The 22,362-nt window shown below is 40.7% G+C and overlaps 1 protein-coding gene across 2 annotated transcripts in view; it reads left to right on the top strand.

Moving 5' to 3' along the window:
• The first annotated feature begins 3,873 nt into the window (after positions 1 to 3,873).
• LOC125456961 (pyruvate dehydrogenase (acetyl-transferring) kinase isozyme 3, mitochondrial) overlaps positions 3,874 to 22,362 on the top strand; it is a 53,616-nt gene continuing 35,127 nt past the window's right edge. For both annotated transcript variants that reach the window (XM_048540615.2, XM_059650334.1), the window contains exons 1-2: positions 3,874 to 4,236; positions 19,603 to 19,744. In XM_048540615.2, coding sequence (XP_048396572.1) covers positions 4,131 to 4,236; positions 19,603 to 19,744 — 248 coding nt within the window. In that variant the 5' untranslated portion in view covers positions 3,874 to 4,130. The remainder of the gene's footprint in view (positions 4,237 to 19,602; positions 19,745 to 22,362) is intronic.

Consider the following 22,362-nt stretch of genomic DNA (forward strand, 5'->3'; position numbering starts at 1 on the left):
TTTTTGATTGTGGATGAAATGAGGAAATGATAGATTTAAAAGTCAAGGATTGTTGAAGGATTGCTGCATTTTCCAAAAACAAATTACATGACAGTTACTGTAAGTGCTGTTTATGCGGCTGTTGGTTCAAGCAGTGGGAACACCTCAATTCCAGATGAATTGAAGCTGGGGGTCAAATGGAGATTTGTCCAGGAGTAAGTAACTGATAACTGGTCACCAATTCACAGACCAAGGCTGCAGGCTGTTAACAATTATGTGATTAGCCCCCACGTAGATGAAGAGCTTGTGGGTGTGAATATTTGGGCAGAAGCAATTGTAATTCACTTTGGGAAGAATAATAGGAAGGCAGAATACTGGGCCAATGGAAAGATTCTTGGTAGTGTGGATTACGGAGGGATCTTGGCGTCCATGTACATAGATCCCTGAAAGTTGCCATCCAGGTTGATAGTGCTGTTAAGAAGGCTTACGGTGTGGTAGATTTTACTGGGAGAGGGATTGAGTTCCGGAGCTGTGATGTCATGCTGCAACTGCACAAAACGCTACTGCAGCCTCACTTGGAATATTGCATGCAATTCTGGTCGCCCCATTACAGGAAAGATGTAGAAGCATTGGAAAAGGTGCAGAGGAGATTTACGAGGATGTTGCCTGGTCTGGAGCAAAGGCCTTATGAAGAAAGGCTGACAGACTTGGGTCTGTTCTCATTGGAGAGAAGAAGGCTAAGAGGGGATTTAATAGAGAAATACAAGATGATCAGAGGATTAGATAGGATGGACAGTGAGAGTCTTTTTCTGAGGATGATGAAGTCAACTTGTACGAGGGGGCATAGCTACAAATTGAGGGGTGATAGATTTAAGACAGATGTCAGAGGCAGGTTCTTTACTCTGAGTGGCAAGGGCGTGGAACACCCTGCCAGCCAATGTAGCTAACTCGGCTACATTGGGGGCAGTTAAATAGTCCTCGGATAAGCAGATGGATGATGATGGGATAGTGTAGGGGGATGGGCTTAGATTAATTCACAGATCGGCGCAACATCGAGGGCCAAAGGGCCTGTTCTGCGTTGTATTGTTCTATGTTCTATGTATCTTGGCTGTGGAGGGAATGGCCCTGCCCATCAGATCCTACTTGCACACCTGCTTGATATACTGGAGGTGGCTGGGATTGAGTACAAACTGATTTCACATCTTTTTATAATGTGCCTTTGCAAAGAAAGAGATGCACTGTTATATTTTACTGAGGTTCATTTGGAACAACTCTTTGAAGCAGGACATTTTCTCAACGGGCCATTCCAAGAGATGTGCACTGAAATAAACATCAATTGAGACTGTAGAACCATCCCAAACTCACTGAAATACACTCTTTGGTATGTCCAATCTTTAATTGGCCTTTTCTGTTCATAGAGATGTGGATGATGGAGTGCTGCAGATATTTGATGGTCTAGAGTGCGTGCTAGCGGAAGTATTAAAGCTTGAGGAAGCTCCCATAGAGGTGCAATAGATAAAGTGTACATCTAAGGGTTTTTACTCCATGCAGTTAAACCTTACTTACCACTTTTCTCATTACAATTAGCGTAGGACTTGACGTTATAGGAGAGCGGGTACAGCATGGGGGAGAGTGACCCAAAGTGAGGTAGGCCCAGCTGTGAAAGATGGCTCCTGAGGATCGACAACTTCATCACTGGTTGAGTCTGGCACTGGTTGCGGTGAATGGATGTTGGAAGGGCATCTTGACAACATCGATGAGGTGGGCTGTGGTGAGACACTCTGAAGTTAGTGAGTATGGTGTAGGCAGTGGCATAGGTGAATCAGCTCAGCGATGAAAGATGGTACCTGAGGATTGGTTACTTCGACATTAGTTGGGTTTGGCGAGGCAGTGGTGGTTGTGAGCTAGTCACAACTCGAAATAGATGGACGTCTCTTAAAGGCATATCTTTTTCAATTTTTGTCTTATTCTTAAACTATCAAAAGGCACCATATTGTAGTGACAAACGAAAGTTTTTCGCTGTATTTTAATGTATCTCTCACTGTCAAATACACGTGACAATAAAAATTATTTGTTCATTCAGCTGGCCTCTTGTGAGAAAATGCAGAAAAACATCTTTAGTCACAAGTTCAATAGACAGTTTTTGGCATCTAATGTCGTTTAGCTCCTGATGGACAAATACATGTCAATTCCTGTTGTATGATTCCCTAGCAAACAGTCAAACTGATTTTGCAGAATGGTTAATTAGCAGAACTTTCAAACAAGCATGAAAATATAACTTGTTGGTGATAAAGGCCATTGTCTTTCTTCCATAGTACACCAAGTGCCCAGAAATCGTGTGGAACTCTCTGGCTGTAGGCTGATATATGATGTGTATAGGAAATATCAAGAGTTTTGCAACTGTACTGAGTCATGGTTTAGAGAGAAAAGTTGGACTTTATTTCACTTTTTGCAATATTTAATTTGAAATGTTTTGTAACGCAGGTTTACACATTTGATGAATAAAGCTTAATTTTGGAAACAAATAACTTAGGTCAGGATACTTCAGGTGTTCTGATACCCATGGTCTCTAAATACAGGATACTTGACAAAATTTGTGGCGAAGGAAACTGCATTCACTCTCTCTCCTCATTGCAATCAACAAATAGAATTTAACCAAATATGTCTTCCTTTTCAGAATTTGAAGATCATAATCTTTCTTGAATATCCCTGAACTCAGGCTGCACAATCTACAACCTCAACTGTGGCTGAAGGACAATCAACTTGGTGAAATATACACTTTGGCCTACCTGAAACTTTTTGGTCATTTATGTAATGAGCTGTTTATAACTTTGCAATGCCTACATTCATAGAATCCCTACAGTGTGCAAACAGGTCACACTGAGAAGAACTGCAAGGGCACAATTGGGGAAAAGCCACTAAGGTTCTTCAGCTCTACTATGCCCAGGCAAACTGTGAAACTTGCTCAAGTTGTATACTCAAGATATGCATGCAGTAAATATTAACTAATTGTAAATGTCCTAACACACAGATCCAGAAGAAAGTGAATTTGAAATGGCATTCAATGCTCATGGAGATGTACTTTTATAAATTTTATGAATAAAGTAGATTTTTGGAGGAGGAAAGGCATCTTCCAGAGCCTGGCAACAGGTGAACAGCCTGAAATGACAGGAAAAGTTATTGACGATGCAGCTTTAGACAGTCATGATCAGGAACTCAAGATAGCCTTAGGTTACAATGATTAACCTCTGAAAACCGCTAGCCATGTTTTTTTCTTCAAATATGACGCCACCCCCTTAAGAAAGCTCCCTTTGTTCTCCCCTCGCCGTCCTGACCCGAAAAGGCGACAGTTCGCTAACGGAGAGAGCCTCCGGCTCACGTTTCCGGATGTCACGGACGCCCTTGTCAGGCCCACCGCAACAACGTGCATTTGTGAACGTTCCCGAGCGGCCAAGGACAGTTCCTACACAGCATACCTGACCGGTGCGGTCGCAAAACCGGCACCTTCCCCACCCCCATCACTTCCCACACTACGCCCCCACATCAAACCTCTGCCCCATCACTCCCCACTCCAACCTCATACCACCGCCCCCATCACTCCCCCCACTACCCGCCATAACCCTACGCCTCGGCCCCGCCCCTCAACATCCCCTTCCTTCCCACCGTGACACACATTCCCTTCGTAAATAGAGCTCTCACCATCAACGGAAAAAAAACGTGTATACATTCGAGTGACTGGGAGGGTGGGTGGGATGTCCAGCATAGATGATATTGCTGCGACTGTCCTCTTCACATCGGGGGTTCCCGTCAACTGTCACCGTTAGGCTGTTTCAAACGTTAACGTGCGTGGCTCGCGGAGCATCAGTGCGTGGGCGGGGCTTTGGGGGAGGGTGGGCAATGCGGACGCGAGAGAGAGAGAGGAGAGTGTGACGAAAGGAGACGATCAGGAAGAGAGACAGACAGAGACGGAGAAGGGCCGGTTTACACATAAACTACTCTGCTGCTGTAGGCGGAGGGGGCCTGGTTGTCTTCATCAGCACTCATTCTCTCCTACAAACTGCTAATGACCCACTTCCAAAGCACTGCTTGGTAAAAACTAAATCACCACCCACTCTTTAATAAGCAATACGCCTGACGACCCAGGGAGCATCATGCGGCTCTTCGGCTTTTTGATGAAAAACCCCATTCCGAAGCAGGTCGAATATTACTCTCGGTTCTCCCCTTCTCCTCTGTCCATTAAGCAGTTCCTGGATTTCGGTGAGTTGGACAGTTTGTGGAGGGTGGGAGGTATGTCGGTCTATTGAACACGTCGAGAGGTTGTTATGCCATCAGTGATGTGATGGACGAGGTTGCGATGTTTATTGTCTAGGGGCTGCTGCTGCTGGTCTTGGAATGGCTGCAGCTTAACTATTTGGCTCGACTGAAATGTGAACCAACAAGTGCAGTGCTCAGAGCTGAAACAGGTGAAATAAATGAGTTGCTTCCGTACGCGGTGTGTTTACTGAAAACTTACTGAACGATAACAACTTCCCTGCACGTTTGCAAGAGGGGAAAAAAAAGTTTTGCTTTAAACAAAAGGAAAACATGGGAAATGGAGATCCGACGTTAAATAATTCAAAATGTTACCGACATAAAATCAGAGGATTGGGCTCACAATTTGGAAACGTCTCGTTCAAGCGGGGAACTTGAATGTCTCGAATCTTTAGGAAGGAAACTGATTAATTTCGTCTTTAGTGAAAAGTTTGGTATGTGGAATAGAAACTACGTTTTTAATATACTTCTGAGTCAGTTTCGAACCCAACTTTATGCTGCGTTCAACTCTGGTCTCTCTGCTGTAGGAAAGACGTGAAACTTGAAAAGATTCAGAAAAGATTTATAAGGATGTTGCCAGGGTTGGAGCTTTTGAGTTATAGGTAGAGGCTTGAGGCTATTTTCCTTGGAGCATTGGAGTATATAAAAACATGAGGGGCATGGATGGGGTGAATAGATGAAGTCTTTTCCCCATGATGGGTGAATCCAAAACTAGAGGGCATAGGTTTAAGGTGAGAGGGGCAAGATTTAAAAGGGACCTAAGTGGCAACTTTTTCACGCAGGCGCTGGTGTGTGTATAGAATGAATTATCAGGGGAAGAGGTGGAGGCTGGTACAATACAACACTTAAAAGGCACCCAGATGTATATATGAATAACAAGGTTTTAGAGGGATATGGGCCAAATGCTGGTAAATGCGATTAGATTAATTTAGGATACGTGGTCGGCATGGACAGGTTGGACTGAGAGGGGTCTGTTTCCGTGCTGGTTCTTCTATGACTTGTGCTAATTCTTCAGATATGTATGCCAGGAATCATGATCTCTGAGATAAATTGCACTGGATTCTCAGACGTCAGCATCTGGGTAGATAGTGAAATGCATTATGGATAGTAAACTGATCAATGTTATCTTAATCTTAAACTTTACCTTATTGTTGGCTCTGTTTGGTATTGTTTTGGAACATGTCTGCAAAGTGAACGTTAATCTATTATTGACTGGTAGGAAATCCTGGTCCAGTGACAGATTACAGCAGAGACTAAAAATTGAGTTACAACAACAGTTACAGTGATGAGGGACTGTACCTGTTGGGTAGATTGAATAAACCAAATTTCTATTTATAGCAAGAAAGGATAAAAGGAGATTTGATAGAGGTTTTTAAAATCATGAAGTGTTTAAACTTATTTCATGAAAACTTTACACGCTTCTCTCTGAAGGCATGCTACCAAACCTGTTGAGCATTTTTAAATTTCAGATTTCACCACTTTCAATTTTGTGTCCCGAGCCTGTGATATTGCCTGCCTCACTTTCTGTAGAAAGATAATGGGGCAAATTCAGAAGATCTTAATGTGAGCCATATAATTCATGATGGATAGTGAATCATTTTGCATATTGCCATGTTGAGATTTAAATGTACAACCTTGTTCTAATTGGTTTGTTTCCTTTTGGTAGCATATGGGCTGAGAGAAAAACAGAAGCAGGTAGTTACACATATTGAAGGAGATCATTATTCATTCATGGGATGAGGGCATCGCTGGCTAGGCTATATTTATTGCCCGTCCTAATTGCCCAGAGGGCAGTTAAGAGTCAACCACATTGTTGTGGCTTTGGAGTCTCATGTAGGCCAGACCAGGTAAGGATGACCGTTTCCTTCCCTAAAATACGCTAGTGAACTAGTTGGTTTTTCCAACAATCAACAATGGATTCATGGTCATCATTAGACTGATAATTCCAGATACTTATTGAATTCAAATTCCAGCATCTGCCATGGCAGGATTCGAGCCCGGGTCTCAAGACCAGTCTCTGCACTAACAGTCCATTGAAAATACCACTAGGCCATCACCTCCCCTCATTGTGATGACTAGGAATGGACATCTGATGTCATGTAGGATGTCAAGATTGTTTATAATCTACTTTGACCTGAGACTGCTGAGATGAACTAAAATTGAGGACAAGTGTAGAATTACTGGTCAGGCCAAAGAATATGCCTAAACTGAGGAAAATTTGTTGCTCACTATAGCCGTAGAGAGGTGCCACAGCACTGTATAGTGAAGCAAAATGAAGGATTCAAAGATCCTTGAAACAGTTCAAAATTACATTTGTGGGTGTAGGAGCAAACATTGCTGGACTTGTAGCTTAAAATGGATGGGAAAGATTTGGTGAAATATCTTTCAACAAGGACGGACATTGGTTAGGAGCAGGCAGGAGGGACTAGATTAGTTTGGGAATATGGTTGGCATATGGTTGGACCAAAGAGTCTGTTCCAATGCTGTATGACTCTATAACAGTAAGAGGTATTTAGCATCAGCAATATTTAGGTATTAAATTTTGACGGTCACCTAATATTACATGTAAAAACAAAAGAAAAAGCATTCTCTCCTTCACCCAGTGTTGTCAAGATTTGAAAAGCTGGAATCTGTGCTATCAAGCCATGAGGTAGCAGTATTTCTGAGCTAGACAGCTTTTGAATGTCAGCTGAAAATCACGAAGTGACCTCTTAGTGCCCAGGAATGATTTCAAAACTAGGCAGGAACCCTTATATATGTAAAATGGTTAGGCTAAACAATGGAATTCAAAAATCTGTGAAACTTGGAATTTAGGTCTACAGATCGATGTCATCTGCATCCAGAGAACTTGTTCTTTGGCTTTTGCTCCCCAGTTAACCTATTCCAAAGTTGTTAGATGAGGAAGAGTTACTGGCAAGGTCTCCAGGCGAAATCCCAACAAATTCTTTGAATGGTGCCATTGGATCTTCTATGTCTACCTAAGAAGGCAAATGGCAGACTCTAACAGTCCAGCACTCCTTCAGTACTGAACAGCATTGTCAGCTGAGATTATGCACAAGTTCTGTAATGGGCCTTGAACCTGTGACCTTCTGACTCAAGGTCAGTAGTGTTGGCACTGAAACAGTGCACATACCTTTATGGTGTGACATTACAATTGTTGCTCACAGGGAAGCAAGCCAGTTTTCGTATTCTGAGATAACCATGTGTTCTGTGATTAATTTGTGAATATTTGAGAATAACTTACATAAGCAGATACGTGGGAATACCATCACCTGCAAGTTCCCCTCCAAGCCACTCACCATCCATCCTTGGAAATAGATCATTGTTCCTTTAGTATCATTGGGTTAAAATCGTAGAATAACTTCCCTGATTTGATTTTGGGTCTACCTGCAGCTCATGGACTGCAGCAGCTCAAGAAGGCAGCTCACCGCTACCTTCTCAAGGGCAACTGGAGATTGGCAATAACTGCTAGCCTTGTCAGCAGCACTCGCATTCCATGAATGAATAATTTTTTTTAAAGTGTCTGATTTGTAATTGAATCTTTTCTTCCAAGTGCAGTTAATTTAAAATTCTATACTTTTGAATATGGTAATTTGCAGCTGTCTCAGAGCCTCCTACCTAGCTTTAGAAGTAGAATATCAAAATTTACAGTTGTTAGAAATTAATGTTAAGGAAGATGTTACAAAAACATAGATGCTAAAAAAAATCCAGCACATTCTGAAGTTGCAAATAAATTTTAAATCGATAACCATGATAATGATTTTGGTGGGAGATACAAAGATGCCAATACATATTTCTTGGCAGTTAGTCTAATTTGATGAGATCTAGGAGAGCACGTCCATAACTTATTAGAAGCATCAACACTGGTGAACAAAGGAATAAGTAGTACAATGAAAGTTACATTTGTTTTCTTGTGAAATAGGATTTAAAAGTAGAGAATAACGCGGTGTACATCTAGATTTCAACCATATTTAAAGTACAGCCTGGGCTTTGTACAAGTATTTTAAATGGAATGTAGATGCTTTGAGGAAGTGCAGAATGGATTTATAAGAATGACACCAGAACTGAAAGTGTACATCCACCAAGAAGACAAAACAAATTTGTATTGCTTTATGTAATTTCTGGGATTGGGAAGACTGAGATTTTTTTGAAGTGAAGGGGCATTTTCATTATCCCATGACATTTACAATGCAGAATTGACCATTTGCCCTGACTGGTCAATACATTGTTTATGCTCCATATGAGCATAAGGTTTTCTATCGAACTTAAATTGAAAGACTTCTGTTACTGTATTAATGTAGAAGAGATGTTTCCAATTAGGGAGGAATCCTAATCTAGGGAAAATATAGATGACTGAGCCCTTGAAAAAAAATTTCCAAACTCTGAAGAGATTTATTTACTTGTAATGTGGGGAAAATTAGAACTTGCAACAATATACAATAATTATTGGACTGGATGGATGAATGTAGTGGGAAGCTAGATAAGCATGAAAATGAGAGAAATAGGTGGAAAAGTCAATTGATTGGAGTACATTGAGGTAGATGGAGGCTCAGCAAAGCATTCAAATGGAATAGATCTTAATGGTCAGTTTCAGTGTTACAAAATACAGTGTAATTCTTTGGTGTAATATGCAATTTAGTGCAGTACTTTAGGAATGTTTAGTCAGCAAAATTTCTTAAACTACTGCATTGACATGTGTTACACTATTTTGTGTGACTATTTCAATTGCCTCCTTTTTAACAGTAAACTGGTGACTTGCATTTGATTCAGTATCATTCCAGTGATGGGAAGGGAAAAATATAGAGCAATATTTTCTTCAGGTTTTTTGTGGAAAGAAAAGGGAGAAAATATTGATACAGTCTGTCACCATTTACAATGAAGCATCAAATAAAGCAACAATGAATGGTGAGGCCCTAAGATTTTCATGTCCATAGTGGACTAAACAAGTAGTACTTTTGTTTATGGGTTCAAATCTTGAATAAGGGAAGCTGACTGGCGTAGTGGTAGTATTGCTGGACTTTTAATCTAGTGACCAGAGAATTGTTTTGAGGACTCCGGGTTCAAATTTTGCCACAGCTGATGGTAGAATTTGAATTTAACAAAAATCTTAAATTAAGATCCTAATAATGACCATGAATCTGTTTGCCAATTGATGGAAATTGACATCTAATTCTGTAGTGCTCTTTAAGGAAGAAAACTGCTATCCTTACCTGGTCTGACCTGTATGTGACTCTAGATCCACAGCAATGTGTTTGATTTTTAACAGCCTGCTGGACAATTAGGGATGGGTAATAATTGATCATCAATGCCCATATCCAGTAAATGAATAAAAAAAACTTTACATTTTAGATTATTGGAAATCAGAAACAAACTATAGCTTCTTGGAATCTAGTACTCTTTTCTGTCAAAAAAAAGTCTCTCGGCAAGATGTAGAGATATTTACTGTATGACAAAATGATTTTCTTTTATGAAGAAGCATTATTGTCTTCTCCTCCCCCGCACCTCCATCATCCCTGTAGCTGGAGGGAAGGATTGAAGTCAAGAGATCCAGATGAAGTTTGTTGCTTTCTGGCCTCTTGTCTGATTCGTTAAAAGCTTATGACACTATTTTGGATTGGCAGACCAGCAGTCAAAAATCTCGACAAGTATGTAGATTGAATTATTTTAGGATTCTTAATCATTCAAAAAGTTTGGGAAATAAATTACAAATTACTATCTGCAAATAACTATCTGATCACAGAACTGCTCACCATAAAATTAAAGATTATTATTCAGTTCAATGAATACATGGTTGTTTATAAATTGAATATTGTACTTTTGGAATATATTAATTTATTTGAACATTGAATGTCAGTGTGCTGTGATAAAAGTCTGTACCCATAGTTAACTAATGTATGTTACAGTTAACGTCTAATAGAAAGTTAACTTGCTTATCCCGTGGGGTTTAACCAATACTAGCAGTTTTTTTTCATGCAATATACTTTTTCAGTCTCTTTATTTTAGTACTATCAATCCTGTTGCCAAATGCCTCTGAAGAAAAGTCATAGATCTAGCTCAAATTGTTTTTCTCTCTCTATAAGGATGCTTATTTTATGTGCTGACTTTTGTACTTGCATTTACTGCTTTTTTTTAATCCTTCCGTCTCACCCAACTCATTCGCATCTTTTAAAATCTATCCTAATCCCCTGTAGTCATCTAGTTCTTTCCTGACAGTTTTTTTTTAAAAACTACAGATCTTAAATCTTATCATATTGTTGTTACTTCATGAACAATGAGGTGTTAGTGGGAGAGATTTTCGTGTATATAGTGAATTTAAACAAGTAGCTCTTTGTGACCAATCTATTAGTATAAAATGGATATGGAAAATGATATGTCTGGTTTCACAAATTAAAGTTCCAAAATGGGGCAAGGCCAATTTTGATGGAACTAATCAAAAACCTTTTCAAAAATTTATTGGAAGAGGCTGCTCGTGTAAAGGGACATCTGGCCAGTGAGATGCTTTCAAAAGGAAGATAACAAAAGTTCAGGGACAACGTGTTCTTGTTAATGTGAAGGGCCAGGTGGGCAGAAGCAGGGAACACTGGATGATTGGAGATATTGAGACCCTGAAAGAAAAAAGAGGATATAAACAGCTGGGATCAAGTGAATCCCTTGAGTATAGAGCACGTAGGAGTACGATGAAGAGGGAAATAAGGAGGATGAAAAGGGACATGAGCTAGCTTTGGCAGATGTTGTAGAGGAGAATCCAAAGAGATTCTACAAGTATATGAAGGGTAAAAGAGAAACTAGGGAGAATATTGAAGAAAAACATGGAAGCTAGGGAATCGGAGAACGAAACAGTGGTATCTTGAAAAGAATCCATATTATTAAAAAGGAGGTGCTGGAGGTCTTAAAATGCAAAAAGGTAGATGAGTCAATGGGATCAAATGTAACACAGGACATTGTAGAAAACTAAAGAGATTGCGGGGTTCCTAGTAGAGATATTTATTTCATCAACAGCCATGGGTTAGGTGCCCAAACTGTGGAGAGTGGCTAATGTTGTGCTATTATTTAAGAAAGGCTGCAAGGAAACTACAAACTGCTGAGCTTAACATCAGTGGTGGATAAGTTATTGGAGGGTATCCTGAAAGGGAGGATCTACATGAACTTTGAAAGGCAAGGGCTGATTAGAGATAGTCAGTAAAACTTGTGCATGGGAAATCATGTCTCACAAATTTGATTGAGTTTTTTGAAGAGGTGACCAAGAAGAGATATGAAGGCAGGGCAGTAATGGCTGTCTACCTCAGCGTTAGCAAAGCCTTGAACAAGGCTCCATATGGTAGATTGGTTAGTAAGGCGAGATCACAAGGAATCTAAGGAAGCTAGCCAATTGGATACAAAATTGGCTTGACGCTAGGAGACAGAGGGTGGTGATAGAAGGTTGTTTTTTTGACCTGGAGGCCTGTGACCAGCCATATACTGTAAGGATTAGTATTGGGTCCACGGTTGTTCATAATTTATATAAACAATGAGTATATAGGGGGCATGGTTAGTAAGTTTGTAGATAACACCAAAATTGGTGGTGTAGTGGACAGTGAAGGAGGTTATCTAAGAGTATAACAGATCTTGACCAACTGGGCCAGTGGATGAGGAATGACAGATGGATTTTAATTTAAATAAATGCAAAGTGTTGCATTTTGATAAGACAATCCAGGGCTGAATTTACCCAGTTAATGGTAGGTCCGTGGGGAAATTTGTCAGAGAGACCTCAGGGTGCAGGTACGTAATTCTGTGAAAGTGGTGTCATAGGTAGACAACATTGTGATGAAGGCATTTGGTGTCGGTCAGAGCAATGAGTACACGAGCTGGGGTGTCATATTACAGCTGTCCAAGACATTGATAAGGCCTCATTTGGAATATTGCATACAATTTTCATCAGCCTGCTCTTGTAAGGATATTATTAAACTGGAAAGAGTGCAAAAAAAAATTGCTCGGATATTACTGAGAGTGGAAAGCTTGAGTTACAGAGAGAAGCTGGAACTTTTATCCCTGAAGCATAGAAGGCTGAGGGTAATGTTTATAGAAGTTTATAAAATCATAAAGGGCAGAGATAAGGTGAATAGCAAAGGTTTTTCTCCAGGGAAAGAGAGTCCAAAATTATCATTCAAAATAACAAGATAATGGTGGTGGAATAATAACATTTGGGCTACTGAGCCTGGGGCTCATCCACTACAGTATACTTTTCTTTTATTTTCTCATTTTTTTTTTCTTTTTGCTTCTTTTTCTTTTTCTTTGAAGTCTTTTCTCTTACCTTTTTGTCTCAGTTGCAGTGGTGTCGGTGAGAATGGGCCCTACGTGGGATGGTGGACGAAGATGACGGTGGGGGCCTGGAAAGCAGTGAGGCAGAGTAAGTGTTGTAGGATGAGGCATCCAGGAGCAGCAGTGATGCCAGGACAAGCCAGAGGTGACTCCACCCCAGCCCAAAGTCTCCTGGCAAGCAAGGAGCAAGTCCCAGGCTTAATCCTGCAATCTAGATTCGGCTGTGGCTGGGACTGGGACCCTGATAGTGGAGGTGGCATCGGTGGCAAATTTGGTCCCAAAGCTGGACTCTGCAGCACCAGTGGCTGTTGCATTGGCAGGGTTGGCACAGCGTCATCTTATGGTGGTGATGGCATTGGTCGAGGTGAGATGGCGCCAGCAAGTGGCGACTCTTTTTCCAGTGGCGGTCAGTGAAGCCTGGTTGCAGCAGTGTTGTCAGTTTAGTAGTAGGGACTTAGGGTATTGGGGTGGACGAGCTCACATCCAGGCCTGTGGCTGAGCTGGAAGCAGTAATTGTTCTAAAGACCACGTAACTTTATTGAGATAAGAATATAAGATGAATTTTATATTTCAGGCTGTATATTCTGTGTTTTGGATTATTTTCTGATGTTGGAGAGTGGCGACACTTAGTAACACTTCTCACTGTGTTTGTAACAAATAGACATGGCAATAAATAAATCAAATCAAATCTAAAGAACATAGGTTTAAGATGAGTAGGGGAGATTTAAAAGGGACCTTAGAGTGGTCCATGTATGGAACAAACTGCCAGAGGAAATGGTATAAGCCAGTACAGTTTCAACATTTAAAAGAAATTTAGGCAGATGCATGGATAAGAAAGGTTTAAAGGGATGTGGGCCAAATGCAGGCAAATGGGACGAGTTCAGTTTAGGAAACCTGGTTGGCATGAATGAGTTGGGCTGATGGGCCTGACTCTGTGCTATATGACTCTATGACTCTGCTCATATTACTTGACATTTGATCAACACTCAACTTTGTTGACACTCATCTCTCCCTGATAGGCATGCTTGAAGGAGTGCAGATTTGGGGAATTTGGTTCCCTTTTCAACATTTCTTCTGTTTTTGTCACACTTAGTAAGAAAATAATTAAAATCTCGAGGAATAATACTGCTCCTCATACTTCTAATCTGATGGCAAATCTTTACTCATTTTCATCTCTCAATTTGGAAGCCTGTATTAATATCTATAATTGTCACAAGCTCTTTTTTTACCCTTGACTCTGAACCTTTTCATTGTATGCATTAATTCCATTCTTCTTACCGCAAAATTGTGGCCGTACGAGAAGAAATTCTTATTCGTATCGCACCAAATCATGTCATTGAGTCATTTCAACCTGCTACACTGTCAGTAGTTCAGTTTAACCAATTAAAATGCAATCAGGTTTATATGGGTAAATGACCAAAAACAAACAATTTACATTTGGGAATCCCCAAAAAATGGAAATTGAGATGAATTAGTACTACTTGAATGGTGTTAGTTGAGGGAAGACTGTTGAATATGAACTGAGACAATAGGGACTGCAGATGCTGAAGAATCCGAGATAACAAGGTCTTGAGCTGGATTAACAGCAGGCCAAGCAGCATCTTAGGGGCAGGAAAGCTGATGTTTCAGGCCGAGACCCTTCATCAGAAATGGGGGAGGGGAACGGGGTTCTGAAATAAATAGGGAGAGAGGGGGAGTGGATCAAAGATGGATAGAGGAGAAGATAGGTGGAGAGGAGATTGACAGGTCAAAGAGATGGGGATGGAGCCAGTAAAGGTGAGTGTAGGTGGGGAGGAAGAGAGGAGATAGGTCAGTCCAGGGAGGGTGGAAAGATCAAGGGGGCAGGAAATGCGGGTGCGGCTTGAGGTGGGAGGCGGGGATAGGTGAGATGAGGAACAGGTTAGGGAGGTGGGGATGAGCTGTGCTGGTTTTGGGATGCGGTGGGGTAGGGGAGTTTTTGAAGATTGTGAAATCCACATTGATACCATTGGGCTGCAGGGTTCTCAAGCTGAATATGAGTTGCTGTTCCTGCAACCTTCGATTGGCATCGTTGTGGCACTGCAGGAGGCCCAGGATGGACATGTCGTCTGAGGAATGGGAGGGGGGAGTTGAAATGGTTCGCGACTGGGAGGTGCAGTTGTTTATTGCGAACTGAGCGTAGGTGTTCTGCAAAGTGGTCCCTAAGACTGTGCTTGGTTTCCGCGATGCAGAGGAGGCCACCGACGGGTGCAGGGATGCAACATACCACATAAGCAGATGTTCACCTGCACATCTGCTAGATGTGGAAAGTCTTCTTGGGGCCTGGGATGGAAATGAGGGAGGAGGTGTGGGGTCAGGTGTAGGAATTCCTGTGGTTGCAGGGAAAAGTGCCAGGTGTGGTGAGGCTTGAGGGGAGTGTGGAGCGGACAAGGGAATCACGGAGAGAGTGGTCCCTCCGGAAAGCAGACAAAGGTGGGGAGGAAAAAATGTCTTTGGTGGTGGGCTCGGATTGCTGATGGTGGAAGTGTCCGAGGACGATGCGTTGGATCCGGAGGTTGCTGGGGTGGTACATGAAGATGAGAGGTTTCCTTTTCGGTTGTTATTGCGGAAATGGGGTGTGAGGGATGAGTTGCAGGAAATGTGGGAGACACGGTCGAGGGCGTTCTTGATAACTGCTGGGCGTAAATTGCCATCCTTGAAAAGCAAGGACATCTGAGAGGTGCAGGAATGGAATGCCTCATCCTGGGAGCAGATGCGGCAGATGCAAAGGAATTGGGAATAGGGGATGGCATTTTTGCAGGCAGGTGGGTGGGAGGAGGTGTTATCTAGGTAGCTGTGGAGTTGGTTGGCTTGAGACCACCCACCTACACCCCACCAACCTCCGGATCCAACACATCATCCTCTGACACTTCCGCCATCTGCAATCCAATACCACCACCAAAGACATTTTTCCCTCCCCACCCTTGTCTGCTTTCCGGATGGACTGCTCTCTCCGTGACTCCCTTGTTCGCTCCACACCCACCACACCCGGCACTTTTACCTGCAAGCACAGGAAGTGCTACACCTGCCCCCACACCACCTCCCTCACCCCCATCCCAAGCCCAAAGAAGAAATTCCATATCAAGCAGATGTTCACCAAGCACATTTGCTAATGTGGTATACTGCATCTGCTGTACTCGTTGAGGCCCCCTCAACATTGGGGAAACCAAGCACAGGCTTGGGGACAGCTTTGCAGAACTCAGTTCACAATCAACAACTGTACCTCCCAATCATGAACCATTTCAACTCCCCTCTCTCATTCCTCAGACGACATGTCCATCCTGGGCCTCCTGCGGTGCCACAACGATGCCACCCGAAGGTTGCAGGAACAGCAACTCATTCAGCTTGGGAACCCTGCAGGCCAATAGTATCAATGTAGATTTCACAATCTTCAAAATCTTCCCTCCCCCACCACATCCCAAAACCAGCACAGCTCGTCCCCGCTTCCCTAACCTGCACATCCTCTCAGCTATGCCCTCCTCCAACCTCAAGCCGCACCCCCGTAGGTAGCAATTTCCTACCTACTAATTTCATCCTGCCCCCTTGACCTTTCTGCCCTCCCTGGACTGACCGATCTCCTCCCTACCTCCCCACCTATACTCACCTTTACCGGCTCCATCCCTGTCTCTTTGACCTGTCTGCCTCTTCTCCACCTATCTTCTCCTCTATCCATCTTCGATCTACCTCCCCCTCTCTCCCTATTTATTTCAGAACCCCATTCCCTCCCCCATTTCTGATGAAGGGTCTAGGCCCGAAACATCAGCTTTCCTGCTCCTAAGATGCTGCTTGGCCTGTTCATCCAGCTCTACACCTTGTTGAATATGAGCTTCCTGCTTTAAATTGTATAAGGTGATCTCTTACGTTCACCTGTCGAATTTAATATTTCATCAGGATTGCAACACTTTCTCAGTACTTCATTGAGGTGCTATCCTGGATTATGTGCTCAAACCCTCACAGATTTTGGGTGCAAATTCGTTTAACTATGGATCAGAATTTCTGTCAGCTGAATCAAGGTAATCTATGTGTGTCATTAATATTTGGCAGTAAAGTCACACTTCTGTTTTTCTGACTTGATTGAGAAGACACAAGAATCATTGTATCGTAACATTTCAAGAATTTGAGAATAATTCTGATTTGTAACTCAAGATTAAATTTATTTGAAATGGTCAGGAAGGCCATGCCAATGGAAGAGAATCTAACATCGTATCTGCTTCTGATTGAAGACTAGTTAACTGGCTCAAGCTTGCAAAACCTGGTAGTTGATTCCACAGTTGGACAGTATTTGCTAAGTAATACTAATTATGTCAAATATTACAGTGACAACCAGTTTAAGATTCAGTCTGACTCACATTTGTCACGCTTGTATGTGAAATAACTCCACAGAGGCTGATGTTCCATTCCCAAGTTATCTGTTATTTCTACGTGGAGAGTCCTTGACATTGATCCAGCTCTCCAGAGCAAACAGTATGCCTGATACTCCTGATTTTACCTGTCAGCCCGGGCTCCCTGAATGGGGCCATTAACTTGGTTTAATCAGGGAGGTCCACCTGGCTGACCTGAATACAACTGCTCCTGTACATACTGGAAGCAATATATTAATACAATATGTTGGAGACAGGACATGTGCGTTGTGTGCCTGTTTCAAGTGTACAAAATAGATGACAGCCATTTGGAGGAATTAACCAATCAGAATTAAACTGCCTGGTTCAAATTTAGCTTAGCAATTTACTGCCAGCCATCATCTAACTGGTGTATTCTCCATAGCACTGCCTCAACCAATTACAGTCCACCCAGTAGTCCTCTTAAATAGTATAAATGTATTTTTCCATTTTAGTTTGGCATTCCTGATGATTGCAAGATGACAATCCTTCACAACATGTGTATTTTCATTAACACTTTAGTTCTGTGTGACCAAATGACTTAACGCATTGTGCTGATATAGAGAAACACAATTTGGATGAATGTTGTACATGCTTGCCCTGGTATATAGCTCCTTAAAATATTCACAAACTACATGTTACAAAGTGTAACTTATTTACATTGTATAGTATGAGTTAATATGACATAGCACTATTTATTTCCACAATGTGAAGGAAGTAAACAGTTTGTAAAAAATAATGTCTGGCAGCGTTTATTATGACCATACCATACTGAATGTAACCTATTTTACTTATTCTATTAGCTTTCCCTTTTACCAACCTTGTCAGTAAACCCAAAGTAAACGCTAACACTGGATACAATATTAGCTTGTATTATATATTGTGCTTCAGTTGCTGTAAACAAATTTCCAGCAAAGCATTGACCTTTAGTACAGTGTGATATTTATAGTGTGATTGGATTGCAAATATCATATTGCTTCTTATGAAGTATGTGCATGTATGCTGGACGATTCTTCCAAATGAAAAATGCAGCTGCATTAAGAATGTAGTCTTGGAAATGTAGAATAAATTTTGGCAAAAATCCATTGTTTTTATTTAGTACCTGAGTAGTTTTTTCATAAGTGTAATTAGAAATGAGGGTGTTTCTTTGCATTTGTGTACACTTCATAATTTTTGTTAAATAAACATATTTATTTTCCTGAACATGAAGTTCAGTTGGATTACTTTTGTATTTGAGTCAGAAAAACAAAATGCTAGATGGCAATACTTAGAAGGCTGGCAGCATTGGTGGAGAGAGATGGGGATTATGTTTCAAATTGAAGGTGACTCTTTGGAACTGAAGGGAAGTAGAAATGTAAAACAAACAGAAATTGCTAGAGAAACTCTGTAGGTTTGACAGCTTCTGTGGAGAGAAGGCAGAGTGTAAATTTCAGGTCCAGTGACCCACCTTCAGAACTCTACACATATGGCTCGAACTGCTGAGTTTATCCAGCAATTTCTGCTTTCTTTTTAAAACAAATTTCCAGCATCCACAGCCTTTTATTTTATGAAGTAGACATGTGATGAGTTTAATGCTGTTAAAATATTTTGGAGCCAGGGAGGAATGTTAACATGAAAGGCTGAGATAAACTATAGAGGATGGGAGAAATTAAAGAGATGTCTTTGAACAAAAGGCCTGTTAATGTTCGCAGTAAAGAATTCACGTATTGGTCCAGAATGATTGTTAACAGCATTATAATGAACATGCAAAATGTTAATTCTGATTCTTGCCATAGATACTACTGGACTTACTTAGAATTTCAACAATTTTGTTTTAATTTTGAATTTGCAGTATTTTGCTTTTATGATAGGGTTAGAGATTTTTTAAACATTAATTGACCAATTTTGAAAATTTTTAAAATGCTACCTTTCACTGTTGAGATTTCTGGTTGAGAGGAAAATGGCATTGATTTAATTTAAAATTTGGAAAAAGAATTAAATGAAATTTAATACAGTGTTTTATACCCAGAATGACATTTCAATTGAAAAACAGTTGAAAAACAATTACCTTCACAATTTTTAAAGTAAAATCTTACATGCTTCACCTGAGTTGCACTGCTGTAACAAATGCTGGTATAATTATTTTTACAGTAGTAAATGAATATTAAATATGGGATGTTGCAATGTGCAGGTTTTCTGTTGTCATAATCAATAGTTTAGCAATCAATATCATTAAAAACCTGAAAGCCACTAGGTAAATGAAAATCCTTTATTTCCCTTGAATTCTTGTAGTGTAATGTCAAAACTGATCCCACCCCCCCGCCTCGGGAAAAAAATCCCCTTAACCAACTGATATTGGCTATTGTACTGGAAAAGGATTAGATAGTTCTTCTTGAAGAAAATAGCTGGGAACAGCGCCCAAGCCTGGTATGCTGTATTTGTTTGCATAGTTTTTGCTTTTGCACTTAGGATTCAAAGTGCCTGAAGATTGCCCAAATGCATTTAATCTCTTCCCAGTGTATGAGTCCATAAAAGGAGTCAAATCCCACACTAATTGAGTGGCTATTTAATATATGCCTGTTTTTACAAACTGACGTCAAGACTCTAGAATGGATAATTCCCTTTTCATTTTCATTAGGTCGTCATAATGCATGTGAAAAGACGTCATTTCTGTTCTTACGAAAGGAGCTACCAGTTCGATTGGCTAACACAATGAGAGAAGTGAACTTGTTGCCTGATAACCTGCTAAGCAGGCCCTCTGTGCGACTTGTCCAGAGCTGGTAAGTGAATACTATTTGTGAGAGATGAGCAATAATAAAGTGAAATATGCTCTGTAATGAATACCTGTGCAGAGAAATTGCTGTACTTGGAATCTGTTTAAAGCTCAATTTTTGTGCAGAGTGGATTACAGTGGTCATGGTGAAGCAATGCACATGTATAACTTTTAATACAATTTCCCACTAACAATTTGAACGTAAGGCTCACTGATATCAGCAGATGACTGATTTCCTCATCACACTTTTTAAAGGGATATGGTTGAAAGACATTGAAATTTATTTTCTTTGTCCTGTGTAATTTTTCCAGCAGGATTGCCCCATAATAAATATGGAATACAGTGATTGATATCAACTGATCTGTCGTCAATTTCCAAGTGTAATATAGTATGCAAATTTCAGATTAAATATTTTAAATGTGAAATTAACTGAGAGTAAGATTTGCAAGTTTTTCTTTCCGTGATCTATTTAATAGTCAAGCCAATATGCCTTAAGTATGTTTCAGCATTTTTTTAAACATTAGGAGCTGGCAAATTCTAGGCTAAGAATCTAAATATTTTCTGGGATATTGCCTTTACAGCAAACATTAATCTTAAAAGATCAGAGGAAAGTGTGCTATTTGTTTTATCATGATCTTGCAACCTGGAATGAAACAAATAGAACTTTCATTGGGAGTTTTGCAGGTACTTGCTCACGTCTCACTAAAAGTGACATTTTAACTTTGTACTGGTAAACCATATTCTTTATTCACTGGGCCATTCCCTAGCATGAGAGGAAGAGAGGAAATTTCATTGCATTGCACAACCTTGCATTGTGGTTATGTGATAGTGCTTGTGTCCTTTCACTTCCACAGCTGTTTGCCAATGTGGTAGAGTGTTCGTGGAAGATCACGTGCAATATTGCAGTATTGTCCAATAAGAATTTCAAGAATTACTTTGCCATGTTATATCCTTCATAATCTGGGCAAATGAAAGGGAACAATGCTTTGCATTTCAAATGAGAAGAAGAGTGCTAGTGACCAATACCCTGCTCACAATGAAAAAGCTTAGGAGAGAGAGGTGTGTATAGACACTTTACTTAAGGGGGATGTTCCCTCATCTTGTGATCCAACTGTTCTGATTGTGGATCTGGAGGACTTTGTTGAAGTGAGTGTTAGGAATGCACCCAGTTTGGAGTTGAAAATGTATTGCAGAGAAACCCTTAATCGGGGATAAGCCGTGTATTTGAGCATGCAGCATGCTAGTGCCTATACTAAAATAGTGGCTAGCAAATTTGAGCTCCTCATCAATGTGCAATTATTTCAGTTGTGTTGGGATTGGAAGTTTAAAGGATTGTTTGCATCTGAAAGCAGACATAGGACTATCACATTTCTAGATCATGCATTTGCAAAAGCTCAACCTTGCATGACTGACCAAAACTCAGTTGCTGGAAGATCTTTTGTTACTTGCTAAATTGCTTTGCTTCGCTCATGGAGTTGTAGATGTTGGTGCATATAAATATACAATGGATTTGGGATTAGAAAAGCATTAGCAGGACATTTTGTAGAGAAGCTGGAAGCTTGAGACAAGGAGCACTTTGCACGTGACTGTCAACTAGGCCTTTATACCACGGATGTTAAAAAAATGAGAGGTGATCTAGTCCAATTGTGGGACCTCAGAAATCACAGTTTCAGAATAAATGCTTTTCTCCATTCAGGAGAGAGGTGGGAAATATCTTCATTCAAAAGTTTGTGAATCTTTGGAATTTTCTACCTACCTTATCCCCTCTACACCCACCATAGAATTGTGGTTACTTAGTCATTGAGTGTATTCGAGCAGGGGTTTAGAAATTTTGTTTGGGTTCTGGGGAGTTATGGGTTTATGACAATAAAACAGGAAGACCAAGTTGAGGTAGAAAATTGACCATGATATCATTGATTGTGAGTGCAGCTTTGCATTGCTTAAATGTCCTACTCCAACTCCCAGTTCATTTGTTTCTCTGTGAATTGCTCATGATAAATTAGAAGTGCTCTGAGAAAGTGCACGTCCTTCCAACCTATAACTCTAGCCAATTCCAAGAGTGCATTACTTGTGCTTGTAACTTCCTTGGTATGCATTCATACAGGTCTACAGTTTCCTAAAATCAAAATAAGGAAATTTAGATAAGAGAAAAATATGATACCATTGAATCTTGAGGTGGATCTAGCAGTGTTCCAACCTCAAAAGAAGGACAGTGATGTTGAAGAGGTTACTGCTTCTGGACCTATAGATTCAAAGTATCTATTCTTGTGCCACCAAACACTACTGAAGGCACCTGCCTGGTACAGTAAGTTGTTGTCTGAGGGAATCTGATAAAAGACTTCACTAACACTAACACCATGGCCAAGAAGATGGGCTGAGTGAAGGCGATAGTTGGATGCATTTTCAGGATCCATTGTACCTTTGCGAGAGTTGTAGATTTGGATGCATCAATGAATGGAAAGTTAATGTTAAAATCCCAAACAATGTACTATGTCTCCATCGCTGTACTTGGCCTATTGGTCATGAAATCAAAGAATTCCAATATTTCTTTTACCAAACTCCCAAAATGTCTTTTCATAAATGGTTGCAACTCCCTTTTATTTTTATTTTTCTTTATTCACTGAT

This window comes from Stegostoma tigrinum, chromosome 12, assembly GCF_030684315.1.
Source record: "Stegostoma tigrinum isolate sSteTig4 chromosome 12, sSteTig4.hap1, whole genome shotgun sequence".
In the NCBI taxonomy this organism is placed as follows: Eukaryota; Metazoa; Chordata; class Chondrichthyes; order Orectolobiformes; family Stegostomatidae; genus Stegostoma; species Stegostoma tigrinum.